This window comes from Calypte anna, chromosome 6, assembly GCF_003957555.1.
Source record: "Calypte anna isolate BGI_N300 chromosome 6, bCalAnn1_v1.p, whole genome shotgun sequence".
Taxonomy (NCBI): Eukaryota; Metazoa; Chordata; class Aves; order Apodiformes; family Trochilidae; genus Calypte; species Calypte anna.
In genome coordinates, this window is record NC_044252.1 from 33448682 (window position 1) to 33462687 (window position 14006).

The window sequence follows — 14006 nt, forward strand, 5'->3', positions numbered from 1 at the left end:
TTCAGTTTGTTCTGTTTTAAAATCCCTCATGGCAGTGAGAGCAGCCCCAACGTGTGCAGAAGAACTGGGTTGGGTCTTTGGATTGAGTTCAGTTGTTGGGATGGTTAACTCCTCCTTGTTGGTTTTTACAGATCTGGAGCTGAATGGGATGTCCAGCTCCGACATCCCCGACGTTCCTCCCCCTCTGCCTCTCAAAGGCAGCATGGCTGATTATGGGAACCTCATGGAAAGCCAAGACCTGATCAGCCCCACCACTTCCCCCCCTGCCCATCAACGGGTGAGTCCCAGAGAAGATGATCACTTTCTGCAGGTTTGGTGACTTTTGTACTTTGCATGACCCTCAGTGAGGTGTAAGGTCCTGTAGGACTAACACCACTTTTCAGTCTGGTGTAGAAGTCTCTGAAAGTTTGAAATCCCAGTCTGGAAAATGTTCTATATCTGGGCACAGTTGAAAGCTCAAATGAAAGGATGAAGAGTGCAAATTACAGTTTTTAGTGATGAATCAATAGCTTCTTGTGCCCCAATAGCTCAGGGACATGGCAGTAGATCCAGAGGTTTCTGCAACTGCAATAAGCCTTTGGAGAGCAAGGGAATGATGGCTGAGGTCTCATCCCTGGAGATGTTCAAGGTGAGGCTTGAGGAGGCTCTGAGCACCCTGATCTGGGTGAGGATGTCCCTGCTTGGTGCAGAGGGGTTGGACTGGAAGACCTTTAGAGGTCCCTTCCAACCCAAATCACTCTGTGATTCTGTCTCAGGAGGCTGAAGGGAGGTTGGACTCATTCTGGTGGGGAAGAGCAGGCAAAGTGGTTTTAGTCCTGTTGGTAAGGTTGCTTCAACTGGCAGGATACAGTCTCAGCAGCAAATGAGATTTAATAACCTTTCAATCCTGTCTCAGCAAAGGAAATAAAAGATGTGCCTGGCATCTGGAGCTCCCTTCTGTCAGTGTTCAGTCACTGCTGGTGTCCCAGAGGTTCCCCCAGAAAAACTCCTCCTCATCAACAGGGCTTTCAGCTTTCAGAAGAAAACACACCTTTTCAACCTTGTTTCCTCTATCTTGGAAGCTTTTAAAAATAATGTGGTCCTTTTCTTTCCAGCAGCACCTTTGAGAAGAGCTGTTTATTTTCTTTTGGAAGGAAAAAAATACATTTAAAGAGGTTTTCTTTTCTTTCACTTTGAAATGTATAATTTTGCCAAGCTGTTATTTGGTGGAAAAACTCTCAGCAGTAATGATTCGTTTTGTTGCTTGAAGAGGTTATCTTCCAGGGTTTCTTTGAAATTCCACATTCAGATGAAATTCTGTTGAGTAATTTGCTTTTCAGTAATTTTCATGGTCAGAGAAAGCATTTGGGATCTCAGCAGAATCAGGCCAGGAATTTAGGTTTAACTCTGGGAATAGTTCTGTTGATCTCAGTGCACAGCAGAACACAAGCCTGGCTTTTTCCATGGTTGGAATTGCAGCTGTGTTGGAGGAGTTTGTTTAATTTCAGGCTAATTGGGGGGGAAACCCAGATACAGAATTAACTTCAAGAAAGTAAGAACATAATATTGTCCTCAGTATATGCATATATTGAAAAAAATCTCTGTTCCCATCACCTCTTCCATAATTCTTCCCCATGGCTGGATAGTTCTAGAGAGTATTTGCATTAATTTTTTTTTTTTTTTTGTGAACCCTTTTCATCTACGATTTCCATCAAAGTAAACTAAACTCTTACCTGCTCCCTGGCTTCTTTCTCAGGCCACTTGACCTGAATACAGACCTAGAAGTGGAAAATTACAGTAGGTAGAGGAGGGCTGCCAGGAGTTCTGTCCATCTTCATGAAGAAACCTGAGAAATTCACATAAGGTTTTAAATTTCTTGAACTCCTCCCTGTACGAACTCCAGAGTAATAAATCCATTTTGTAGGACAGCCTGGAAGTTTGAGGTCATGGTGAGAGCTCAGGGTTGTTAACATGAGTTTGACTTTTAGCTGAGAACATTACTGACATGATAAAACATACAGTGAGAGCTTTTTGAATTTTGATTCAAGTTCTTTTTCCCATCCTTCCGAGGGTGTTTGGAGAGGCTTCCACTCAGTGGGCAAGTGCTGGATATTTCCTGTCCTGCTTGCTGTGAAGGTTGGAGCCCAGCTCTGAAGAGGACTCAGGTTCCAGCTCCTCACTGCTGAAGCTGTGACCTTGCTCAGCTCCTCTACCTGTCATGAGCAGGGTTTCCACATCGTTAAATCAAGTTCATAAAAATAGTAGCACTGTGCTTGCTCCCCTGGCTTTTTGCAGAGTTTTACCCAGGTCTTAATACTGTTTTGTCTTTACAGTCTTCACTGCTTAGAATATTTTATTTATTATTCTTTAAATTCCATGACTCAGCACCAGGTGTGGAAGGAGCTCAGGGTTTAAGTGTGCCATAGAAATGCAGTCAAACACCATCAACATTTCCTTCAGCACTGTGTTTCTATAAACTTCCCAAGATGAGGGATTCTACTTTCAAAGTCTGAAGAGTGAATCTAAAGCACTTGTGTCACAAAGCTACACATATTACTCTTAGAATTAGTTTTAGGGTTGTCCTCTAGTCTTGTAACAGTCACTCTGTGGATTTATTTCATCAGGCTTGTAGGAAGGGAGCTGTTAAAGAACATAAAAACATGAGCAGTGCTGAAAGATCAGGTGGGTAAATTCTCATTACTGCTGGGATTCAATTGGACTCTGCAGTTTTTAATGCCTTGTGTTTCATGGGTCACATAGCTCCATACTTCATAATGTTATCATGCTCTGCCTAGTAAACTGATCATCTTTTTAAATTACACGTGCTTTGTCCCAGTGAAGAAAGATCAGTAAAAAAATCCTATAGATAGGATTATCTTAGTAGCTTTTAGAGTGGAAGTATCTCCTTGGATGAGAAGTTATGACCTGGTGCACTCTGGTTGCCTTGCAGTCAGTTATGAAAACCAAAAGCAGCACCTCAGTGAACCAAAAAGCATGCAGGGAGAAATGTGTCAAGAAATACTTGAAACTGGAGGCAGCAGGGTCATTTAGTGGAAATCTTAGATATTTGGAACCCACTATTAATTTGGTCATCCTTCAGTCTTTTATCCAGGTGATCACCCAATTACACTTTCCTGATTGTCCTTTTATTCCTTGTTAACCAGGATACCTTTCCATATATTATTGTTCACTGTATGATTTGTTCTGCTAAAAATGTTCTTAATAATATATGGGTACATTAAAAAAAAAAATAAAAAAGAAATCTATGACCCCTGCAAGGATTATCATTGCATCAAGGGATTCCTCTAGGCACTTCTTGTTCTTTATGGGTTGGGCCATGCCCTTGCATACAAATCAACTTGCCTGCTTAGTATTCCCAGCAAGAAGGGAAACTCAAAGAAAATAGACAAAGGAGCACTTATATTTACAATATCAGCTATAGCACTTAGTAAGCATCAGGTAATAGTTTGGAGGAGAAGATCTGGATCAATCCAGTGTAGATGGAAGGCTTGGGAAGGAGGGAAAAAGCAAGGGCTGGAATGTGAGGACCAGAATGGTCTTGTCCACATATATTTTGGCTTTCTGGGGTCTGTTGCACTCAGAGTGGTTATTTGGATGTCATAGAGGTGTTGACACAGAAAGCAAAATCCAGGTTTTTTTTCCAGTGTTTCAGTGCTGATCATTTTCCCTTTGGTTAAAACACAGTGAACAATAAATGACTTTAAAGGCTTCAGCTGAAGCTCTGGAGCCAGCAGGTAATTAGGGAGCACTGCTTCAGGGTTTCCAGTATTTCCTGCTCTGAAGTATTTTCTCAGGAGGAATCCCCTTCTTTTCTCAGGGCCTTCCTGCAGCTCTCCCCTGGCTTTATTCCCTCAGAGCTCAGGTGATGGGGAAGCCTCTGAGCACCATGGTGCCACCTCCTCAGGACCCTTGGTGCTGGTTCAGGGGCCCAATTCTTACCCCCCCTGGACTAGTCTGAGCAGCAGGAGGACAGTAGTTAGCAGCATTGTCCTCTGGAGATGCTGGGAAAGGTGGAATTGGGGAAAAAAAGTGCATTAATAAGCTGTTAACATTCAATTAGAAAGTTGACTTTGTTGGCTGCAGTTGGTTTCAAATGGAGAAAAAATCTCTTCTGTCTGATACTCCAGATTTAAAAAAGATATGGGATGACCAAAGGTATCCCCTGATGCATTTATGGGGTTTATTTGCCATCTGATCATTAATTTTGCCAGCTGGAGCTGGGAGACATTGCAAGCTCTTCCTCCAGCACAGAGTTTCCCCACCTCCCACCTTGGTTGGGCTGGGCTTTGGTGGGTTAAGCTCTGGCCAAGCAGTGATTTTCTAAAAATCTCACAGTTGCTTTTTAATAAATCTCAAAATCAATGAGCTGCCAGCCCTTCCTATAGGATTTTCAGTTTAAAATGGGTTCTTCTGCTGTCTACCCTGAGATATGGAGCCCGGGATGTGTCCCTCAGCAGCACCCTTGATTTTATTTTAGAAATAAAATCCACATGGGATGGAGCTGTGGCTTCTGCTCTGGCCACTGGGTAATGCATTCATTTCTTGTCCTCACAGGGCCCAGGCCTTCAGGAAGATAAAACAGTTTCAGCCTGGAGTCTAAACCTAATTCTGAGGGTGTTGCTCATAACTCTTGAGGTCTTTTTATGTATGGAGCAGAGCAGGAAGCCAGTGCCTCTGGAAATGGAGTTGGGCAGCATGGTCTGAAATACTGATAGCCTCCACGTGCAGAAATCTGGTGTAACAGAGGGAAAATGGCATTAGTGGGGCTTTGATTTGTTTGACAAGCACCAGGAGCTAAGTTCTGCCAGCATGAGGGGTGCAGACCTTGGTCTGGTCCAGCTCTCCCCCTTCTCTGCTGCTGGCTCCCCCATGGGAGCATCCCTCCATCAGGGTCCTGCCAAACCAAAGCCCTGGGGACAATCACAGAATGGTTCAGGTTGGGGCCTTTAAAGGCCATGTAATTCAGCCCCCCTGCACTGAGCAGGGACATCTGTAACCAGAGCAGGATGCTCAGAGCCCCATCCAACCTCACCTGGAATAGGTCCAGGGATGGGGCATCTCCCACCTCTCTGGGCAGGGGTCTCAGCATAAAAAATTTCTTCCTTATATATAAATATATATATATATATAGAGAGAGAGAGAGAGCCTGCATCTCCCTTTGAGTCTAAAACCATCACCCCTTGTGCTGTCACTACAGACCCTGCTAAAAAGTTCATCCCCATCCTTCTTATGGGCTCCTTTTAAGCACTGGAAAATGCTCTAAGGGCTCCCCAGTGCTCTGGGTCTCTGATTATTTTTGTCAAATGCTGGGGACCCTCTCCAACATGTCCATGTTGGTCTTGTGGTGAGGACTCTGAGATGCAGCTTGCTGTTTCCCATTCTGAGGGCTCTTTCCCAGTGCCCAGTGAGGGGATGGATGCTCAGTACTTAGGGGGTGGGAACAAGAGGGGCATCCCTGCAGAAGGACTCTGGAAATTCCTTTCTCCTCTCCAAGCACACCCCAGCAAGGGCAGCTAATGGCTGTGACACCAAATCAGATGCAATTCTAATAGAGAAAGTACACCAACAGAGCTGAAACACTCATTTTACCTGCAGGATTTCCCACATAACTTTTGCTCCCTGGGTCAAAGAGCCAATTAGCTTAAGCTGTCTGTAATTGAGTTCAAATTAGTGGAGTTGGGTTGCTCTCTCTGCTGGTGCATTATTGCTTTTGCAGAATGGGAATGATGTTCCTCCAAGACTTCACATTAGATGATGGGTTTTAGGGTTTTGTTGGTTTTGGGGGTTTTTTTTTTGCATATATTAACCAAGCAAGTTGCTGCTTGCCAGGTGACTCAGCCCCATGCAAAAAAAAAACCAAAAACAGTGTAAGTGAGGAGCAATTCAGAGCTCAGTGTTTGAAAGCATTTAGAGTGTAGTTCCCAGCCTATTTACATCTCTTTTCTTCTGCTTCTGACCTAATTAGACATGTTAATTCTTCACACTGAAGTGGTTTGGATGGGATCTCTGTAGCCTGTTGTATTCATGACCATTTAATTAGAAAGCAAAAGAGTGGCAGGGGAAGAAATCTCTTGCAGTGTCACAGGGATCATTTTTGAGAATAAAGCATTGTTTTGGTTTTGTGTTTTTTGGTTTTTAATAGTGCTTTCTGGCTGGAAAAAAAACACAAAAAACCAAACATTCTTTGCTATTTCCCATTCTGAGGGCTCTTTCCCTTATTTTGCTTCTTCACAGAGTACCAAAAAAAAAAAAAAGAATGTTTTTCATCTTCTTTAATTGATCTCTGCTGCATCCTGAACATGTACAGAGTAGTGTATTTCATATCTCTAAGAGCATGGAGACAAATGTATTTAAACCTGATTCTTTTCTGCATCAGGAGAAAACAAATGGGAGCAATTTCATGTTTGAAGCAGAAGGAACAGATTGCTTCTGTGTTGCAGATGTGCCTTTTACATAAGGTTTCTGCTTCCCCTGAGGTACCCGTGAGTCAAGGATTCTGCCCAAAATAGGTCTGACTGTGGACCAGCAATCTCTGTCCTTATGTCAGAAAGGAAAAAGGTGCCTCAGGATTCAGCTTGCCTACAATTAACCACTGAAATGCAAACATGAACTCCACAAATGTTAAAAGAAATAAAATAAAAATCAAAAATCGAGGGAAACTGTCCTGTACTTCAGAGTTTCTAAGGGGAAGCCCAGCTAAATGGAGTTTATAGGGCTAATAATGACTTTCTGAATATGGTACTGAAGGGAGAGAGAGTGAGCTTGAATTTCTTCCTTTGCTGGGATAAAAAGGAGTGATGGTTTGATCTGGATTCACACCAGTTCCATCCTGGCACGTTTTGTCATGCTGATTCCTCATGTCCCACTTAATGCATTCATTGGTAGCTTATTATATACATGAACATGGACTAAATTTATCTGACTTTCTAATGGAAATTGTAAATTCAATTATAATAATTATCCACCTATCTCTGTTATGTCTTTCTGCCTAATTTGCCTGCAGAATCTAAGCTCTGGTAGGTTTTGTGCTTGTTATTTATAGCATATGGATTTAGCTTATTCTCATTGTATTTGCATTGTATCTGCTCCTCAGAAGCAGGTTTTCAGGGGTAATTTGATTCTTCTCTGATCAATATGAAGGGCTCATTTGTTTGAGCAATGCCTTTGATCTAATTGCATTGAGAATTATTGCCAATATACTGTTATTTAAATTCCAAATGGATTCTCACAAATGAGGCTATCACCAGTTAGGGTTGTTTTTTTTTTTTTCTAGTGATAAATCCAATGGTAAAGATATCTGAGAGCAAAGCCCTGAGGGTGTTTTTCTGGTTTGGAAGGCATTTTAGAGGGGCACCTGGTTAATTGGTCAGGATATTAATGTCATCTCACTGATGAGCTCTTGCATGTCGTGTGCTGATGTTCTGCAGACCACCAGCACTTCCCCAGGAGCCTCTGCCTGGGTACTGGCTTGGAATGGAGTAGTTTTTTCCAAGATTTTTGAAATCTGCAGATTCAAACAAATGAATGGGTGAAGCTAAAGAACGTTGACAGTCCAGCTGTTATTTAGGTGCCTTATAGGGATTCAGGAGCTAATTTAACATAGCAAGATGGAAAAAGGGTTTGCTCGGTGGAGGAAGGATGTAGTGGTTCTGATTGGGATGCTGAGAGACAGATGGGCAGTTGCACTTAGATAAAAGAAAAAAAGCAAACAAATTCCAGTTATGCAGTTGTTAAAACTAAATTCTTATTGTCTCTGCTTTACGTTTTAGTCTGCTGACTTGATTTTCTGGCTCACTGTGTCCCACTGTAAGGCAGGAATAAATAATGCCCACTTTAGAGCCTGCTCTGGAAAATGCTCCCTGCTTGCTGAACGGGGTCTCCTTGGCATGTTGAGTGCCCTTGGAGACCCAAACCTTTCATCACCCCCTTGTTTCTTCCAAATGGAAGAAACTGTCATCAAGTTAATCAAAAGTTTAAAAAAAAAAAAAATTTGATAAGTTTAATAACAGTTTGTAAGTTTTATAAACATTATGTGGATGGTGAACATGGACGTCCTTGTTGCCAATATATTCTGTCCTGGTTTTGGTGGTGGGGGGCAGGGGAATGCACCCAAAAGTTGTGGGTGGGTGAGCAGGGGAAGGATCTGAAAGCAAAATAAGAGCAAAGCTGTGATGCTGAGGTTGTGCTGAGCTGTGCTGAGCTGTGATGCTCCAGCCGTGGGAGCTCTGGAGTGGCTGCAGAGCCAAACTGCTGTAGAAAACCAGACTGCAAAGTTCTCAAGCTCTGTCTGAAACAGGTGGATAGGATTGAACATGATGGAAAAAAAAAAAAAAAGAAGTCGTATTTTCCATAATGACTTTTTTAATTTATCCAGTTAGCTGGGGGGTGTTCTTGCTCAGTTGTATGATGTATGAAGTGATTTTAAATACTTATATTTGAACAATCTGGATTTCTCTTTTGAATATTTTAATTATAACTGAATGTGTAAGAGCAAATTGCAAGTTACTTAGCTGTCCAAATGGTTTCCTTTTTTTTTTTTTTTTTTAATTATTTGTCTTCTGTGTAAAACACAAAAATAATGGAAAAGCAATGAAGATGTTGTTTCAATCTGGCTTCTTGGCTTTTAAGCTCTGGAGCACACAGGGGCTGAGGGCAGTCAATGCAGACCAAGAAATCAATATCCTATCATGCTACAAAGTGTTTTCAAAAGGTTTTTTTTTTAAATACTGAGGTAACTAATCACAAACCCTTGAGAAATTTTTTTTTGCCCATTGTCTAAAAGCAAAGGTTCTATTTTAAGCTGATGGCATTTGTTATGCATGGGAGCAGACTCTGCAGAGAGAGCTTTCAGGAACCAGAGGGCTGCAGACCTCTCCACCCTCTCTCCTGGTTATATGTGCACCAGTTAATGTGTAAAAAAAATCACATTACTGACTTGGTCTCTTCATAACTGGTTTCTTCCAGCACCTGCCACCTCCCCTGCCCAGCAAGACTCCCCCTCCTCCACCTCCAAAGACAACTCGGAAGCAAACGTCTGTTGATTCTGGGATTGTCCAGTGAAGAAGGAATCCGTCTCTTTTCCAAAGATCAAGCTGTAACAATTCATTTCCCTAAGTATTTTATGGTATATAATGTTTACCTCGTTCAGGAGTGCAGTAATTAACATTTAGTGCAATGACTCTTAACTCCCATTCCCAGCCCTGTGTCGGACACTACATCTCCCCTGCTCCTGGGGTTATTCCCTCCTGGAACTTGGAAGAAATCTGGATTTCTGCTTGTGGCCAGGAGGTGTTCATCAGCTGACAGTCTCCTCTCCCTTAAACCTTCTCCCTGCTTTTTCTGAATAACTTCAGGCACGTTGGGTAGCTGTGGAGATGAAACTTGAGAGCTGAATATTTTGTACCTCAAGCGTTTGGGTAGCTGTGGGGCTTGAAACCAGCTGAGCATTTTGTACCTAATCTCAGTGTACATAGGAATCAGTGGTGATGTTCACACTGAATTTGGGGCACGTTGCAGGAGGCTTCACAGGAAGGAGAAGCTGCTGTAGGAGTTCCCCAAATAATGGTTCTGCCCAGGGAAAAAAAAAAAAAAAAAATCAGATGGAGCTTATTTCATTTTAATTGTTCGGCCCTGCAAATGATCTGGTTGCTAAGGGGGGGTGTAAAATGTTGTTGGTGATCAGGCATTTCCATTCTCCTGGGGTTGGAAACTCTTCTGGGTGTCAGTCCATGGGGTGGTGATCACAGGAAGCTTTCCAGATGCCAGCAGGCACTAAGGTATAGGAAGAGGAACAGAAGGCAGAGAGGAGACTTCTGGTCATTCTGAAGCTGGCAGTTGAGTAGGAGAATGGGAAGAGCTGCTTCTTTTCTTCTGAAATGTGTAATATTTCATGTGGATTAGGATGAACTGAATGGAATCACTTTGTCCTTGTGCCATCATTCTGTACAGAGTTTGTATATATGATGGTTTTTAGAATGTTTTAATTTTTATTGTGCCTGCTTTTCATGTAATAATGCATTAATGTACCTGCAAAGAATGCCTTACGTATTTTTAATTTCCTAATTGCTGCAAGTGTAAAAAAAAAAACACAATTTTTTTTTTTCCCCTGATATTAGGCTCTGAGAAATATCAGACAATGATGGGGTGGGGTGTTGGGAGGGAGGAAGGAAACTAACTTTATACTCTTGTGGTTTTTTTTACTGTCATCACACTTTCATTTTTTTTACTATCTACAATCTTTTTACTCTTATGATAGATTGTTTTTAAATATACCACTGACTCAAAAAAATAAAATATTATTTTAAAAAGTTGTCTAAGAATATTAATATGTTTTCTTGCTCTTTTTCAATTCCAGGAACTGTTGCACTCTGTAGAGAGCTCCATAGACTCTTACTTTCTTTTTTTCTAACCAGTTTTGAGGGAGCCCCTGATAGAACCGTGGCCTTTCGTAGTACTGCTATGCTTGTCCCTGCCAGGTATGTAGTAAGTACTGAGACAAAACACACGTCAGCAACTAGAAAAATCCCTCTTTGTGTGCTGTCAGCATTGCTAATGATAGTTTACTTATCTCCAAGTTCTGAGTTGCCTCTTGCTGAACACTTGAGGAGGCAGATGAGATGCAGGCAATATCTTCTGTTGCTGGTAGCTGCTGAACGATGCAAGTAGCAGGCAGAAGCATGACATCCACAGCAGTAAAACAATAATGCTGTTCCAAAGGCAGAAAGATGGCCCTTCTCATCAAAAGTCGCTCAGATTGTCAATTATATTCTCTCATCATTTTGCCTCCAGCCCTCAGGTTGCTTTGGCTCCACCCGGGTGAGGTAACATCGGCTGCCAGGGGGGCTCAGAACTCCCTGTTAAATATTGTCCTACAGTCCCCTCTTTGTTTGGTTATTAGTGTAATCTCCCTTCAAGAGGAACAAGCTGGCAAGGTTTCTTAGCAGCAGTCGATCAGATACTCTTCCTGTCGACGATCAATAATGTATTAAAACTTTAATTCTCTAAGTCTTGCATTTAATTGAGAAGTCCTTTAGAGACCTCTCCGGTTACCCTGCAGGAGATTGTGCTGGGCTGCTGGGGAGTTTCCCTCTTTTCTGTTCCATTTCCTTTCCAAAAGAGAGGAGGAGGCTTTGACGTGGGCCTTTTAACTGGCTGCTTGTGAACTGTTTTTGCTGATAATCTGTTTGTTTTCACACATCCTTAGCAAATTCCTGCAAGCGTGATAATTCCACCCTGCAAGACTCCTCAGCCACGAGCTGCACTCTCAGATCGGTCTGGGAGTACAAACCTCACTCTCATCCATGTCTGTGTTTTACAAATACACAGTCTGGGACTGGGAATTGAAAAGCAGACTCTCAGATTCACTTCCAGACTCCAATTGTCACAGTTTTTACAAGCCAGCAGCTTCTAAGCTGTAACTCGAGTGAAACCCAGCCAGGAAGAATCATTGCCCTACTCAAAGTGTTGTAAAAACCCACTTCAGGAAATGGAGGAGCTCATTCTGCAGCAGTCCCTGAGCACTGAGCAGTCCTGTGAAGGCTTTTGGTTCTCCTGAGGTATTCACCCCCTTCCTGGGTTACTCCAGTGGTGCTGGATCCCAGCATCCCGACCCGACTGGAATTCCTTGTGGCTTTGTGAGCAGTGAAGCTGAGCTCTGCAGGAGAGCTCCCTGCCAGGTGAGGCAGGAGAAAGATTTCTGGTTTATTTTAACCAAACTGGTATCATTTCTACTTATTCATGTCCTGACAAAGGCCGTGGCACACGTGCCCCAGCGATGTGTCTGGGGTAGCTTGCACTCACGTGGAGGACAAGAGGTGCCTGCTGTGAAGTCCATGTCCCATCTCCAGCTTTATTCCAAGGTTGGTGAGCACATGCTGGGCTGTTGGAAGTGCCCCTGGGTTCCTCTGGGGTTTGGTGGTGGTGATGGTGACCTCGTGGCTCTGTTGTCTGCCCTACTTCTGTGGGAATTAATGGGGCAGTGAGTGTTCCATCTCTTGTCTCCCCACCTGGTGTGGATGCTGCACAGTTCCTGTCCTGCTCTTTGTCTTCCCACCACCATCCCCTCATGGCCTCAATGAGGCTTTTACCTCCTCCCAGTGTGATTTTTGCAGCACAGGTTTTCCCACAAGAAGAAATGGAGAGGTGTCAAGTTTCTAGATGGTTCCAGAAAGCAGCATTTCAATGGCCAGTAATTATTCCTTCTGGAAAGTCAGCTTGAGTTTACTTACTGGAAGTCAGCTGAGAGTGCCAAGAGCTCGAGAGTGAGAGGGAGATTTTTTCACATCAATTCCCATCAGTCCCATGCAAAACCACAAAAGATTTATTGGGCAGTGGTTGATTTTTAATCAGGATCCTTTTCCATGGGGAGGCCACTGCAAAGGTCAGTTCTTAAGCCCTGCTCTGTAATTGACATTTAAGATTACTGAAATGTTGCTAATGATGCCATGAATTCTGAGTGTAGAAATGTTTTCTAACTTCAGTTTTGTCTAAACTTAGATACCTTTTGTTACTGTGGATGTCTGTGATGTGTGATTTTGCAGGGAAAAATAGGTTTTGCAGTGTATGTATTTTTATGCTATACAAATAAGAGAGTTATGTGAAGGTACATACTTGTATGCATGCACACACATATAAACACGTGGTTCTTACTGTAAAATATCTCATTTCATTGACTAGTTGAGATGTCCCTCCCTCTTGCTTGACATCTGACATCTTACCTGTCAATTCTTGGGACATCATTGGGCACCATCCTATTCCAGAAGCTCAGTGTGGTGGTGTTGCTGCCAGCTGACCCATAATGAATGTTCCCAGCCACCTAAATTTAGTGGAGGTTCTTTGGGTAAAATAGTCATTTCTTGTGTGTGTATTTGACTCAATCAAGTGAAGTAAGCAGGGTTTTTTTTACAAGGGTTCCAACTGGTAGGCTGGTTATACATGTGTAGAGCAGCTTTAAACAAGGGATGGTGTAATAGGAGCTGTCAGCTTCTGACATGGCAGTTGCCATCCTGCACTGGGCTTTGGAGTGGTTTTTGGCAAAACCAAAGCATTTTACTCCAGGCTGAAAGAAAAGAAGGTAAGGGAGAAATTGAGGGGTTTTTTGGGCCTGTTATGTTTACACATGATGTTGCTGCTCGTTGCCTGGAGCTGTCAGTAGGGAAATGGGAAATGGGTTGCCCTTGCCATTGCTCTGACTGTAAACACCAGATGCCCTTGTACACCTACTCCAGATTTCCTTTTCTCAGGTGTTTTTTTTTACCCTTAAAGTGAGGAGACCCAGGTATTACAGTGTCTTCTTCTTTATCAAACTGTTTCAAATAAACCCCTCTGGAAAGGCTTTTAGGCTGGGTCCCATCAGTGACACGTGCTGTGTCCTCACCATGAGCAGTTCCTCCTTGCTTGCCCCCATCTTCTTTTGGATGACTCCAATCTCATCACATAAAGAACCTTGGAGCCTCTTAATTGTCCTCATTATCAGCAGTAATCACACCTTTCCAAACCAGGAGGTTTAGATGCCCAACAGATGCTTGAAATAAGCTGGTTCTGCTTTGTGGAAATCCATGGCCTTCTGCCAGAGGGGAACTTATGGGATCAGCACCATTTGAGGGAGTTCCTCACAAAGAGAAAGCATAGACACAACCCAAATGCCCATGTTTTGCTAGAGATAAGGCAGATTTTGTGTCAGCTCCTGTTGCTGCCTTTCCTTCCAGGGTTGGTATTTATTCCCTGGCCTTGTTTTCCTAGGGCCACCCTTACATTTCCTTGGTGCTGTAATCCTGATGTACATTTTCTTCCTCCATCATTCCTGGGAGCAATGATGGATCACTGCCCTGAGGGTGGAGAAGAAAATGAATGACAAAACCTATCTCTGCTTAAAAAAAATAAAAATTATATATATTTAGCAGAATATTTGGGAACAAACAGGTACCTGGGCACCATTTCAGAGCAGTGTGACACATGTGCTGTGCTGAATGGCAGATGACTTGTGTGGAAGTGTAACAGCTTGAGAG

The 14006-nt window shown here is 42.8% G+C and overlaps 1 protein-coding gene across 2 annotated transcripts in view; it reads left to right on the plus strand.

The window, feature by feature from the left end:
* DOCK1 (dedicator of cytokinesis 1) overlaps positions 1-10307 on the plus strand; it is a 267373-nt gene extending 257066 nt beyond the window's left edge. For both annotated transcript variants that reach the window (XM_030453110.1, XM_030453111.1), the window contains exons 51-52: positions 132-277; positions 8965-10307. In XM_030453110.1, coding sequence (XP_030308970.1) covers positions 132-277; positions 8965-9060 — 242 coding nt within the window. In that variant the 3' untranslated portion in view covers positions 9061-10307. The remainder of the gene's footprint in view (positions 1-131; positions 278-8964) is intronic.
* The last annotated feature ends 3699 nt before the right edge of the window (positions 10308-14006 follow it).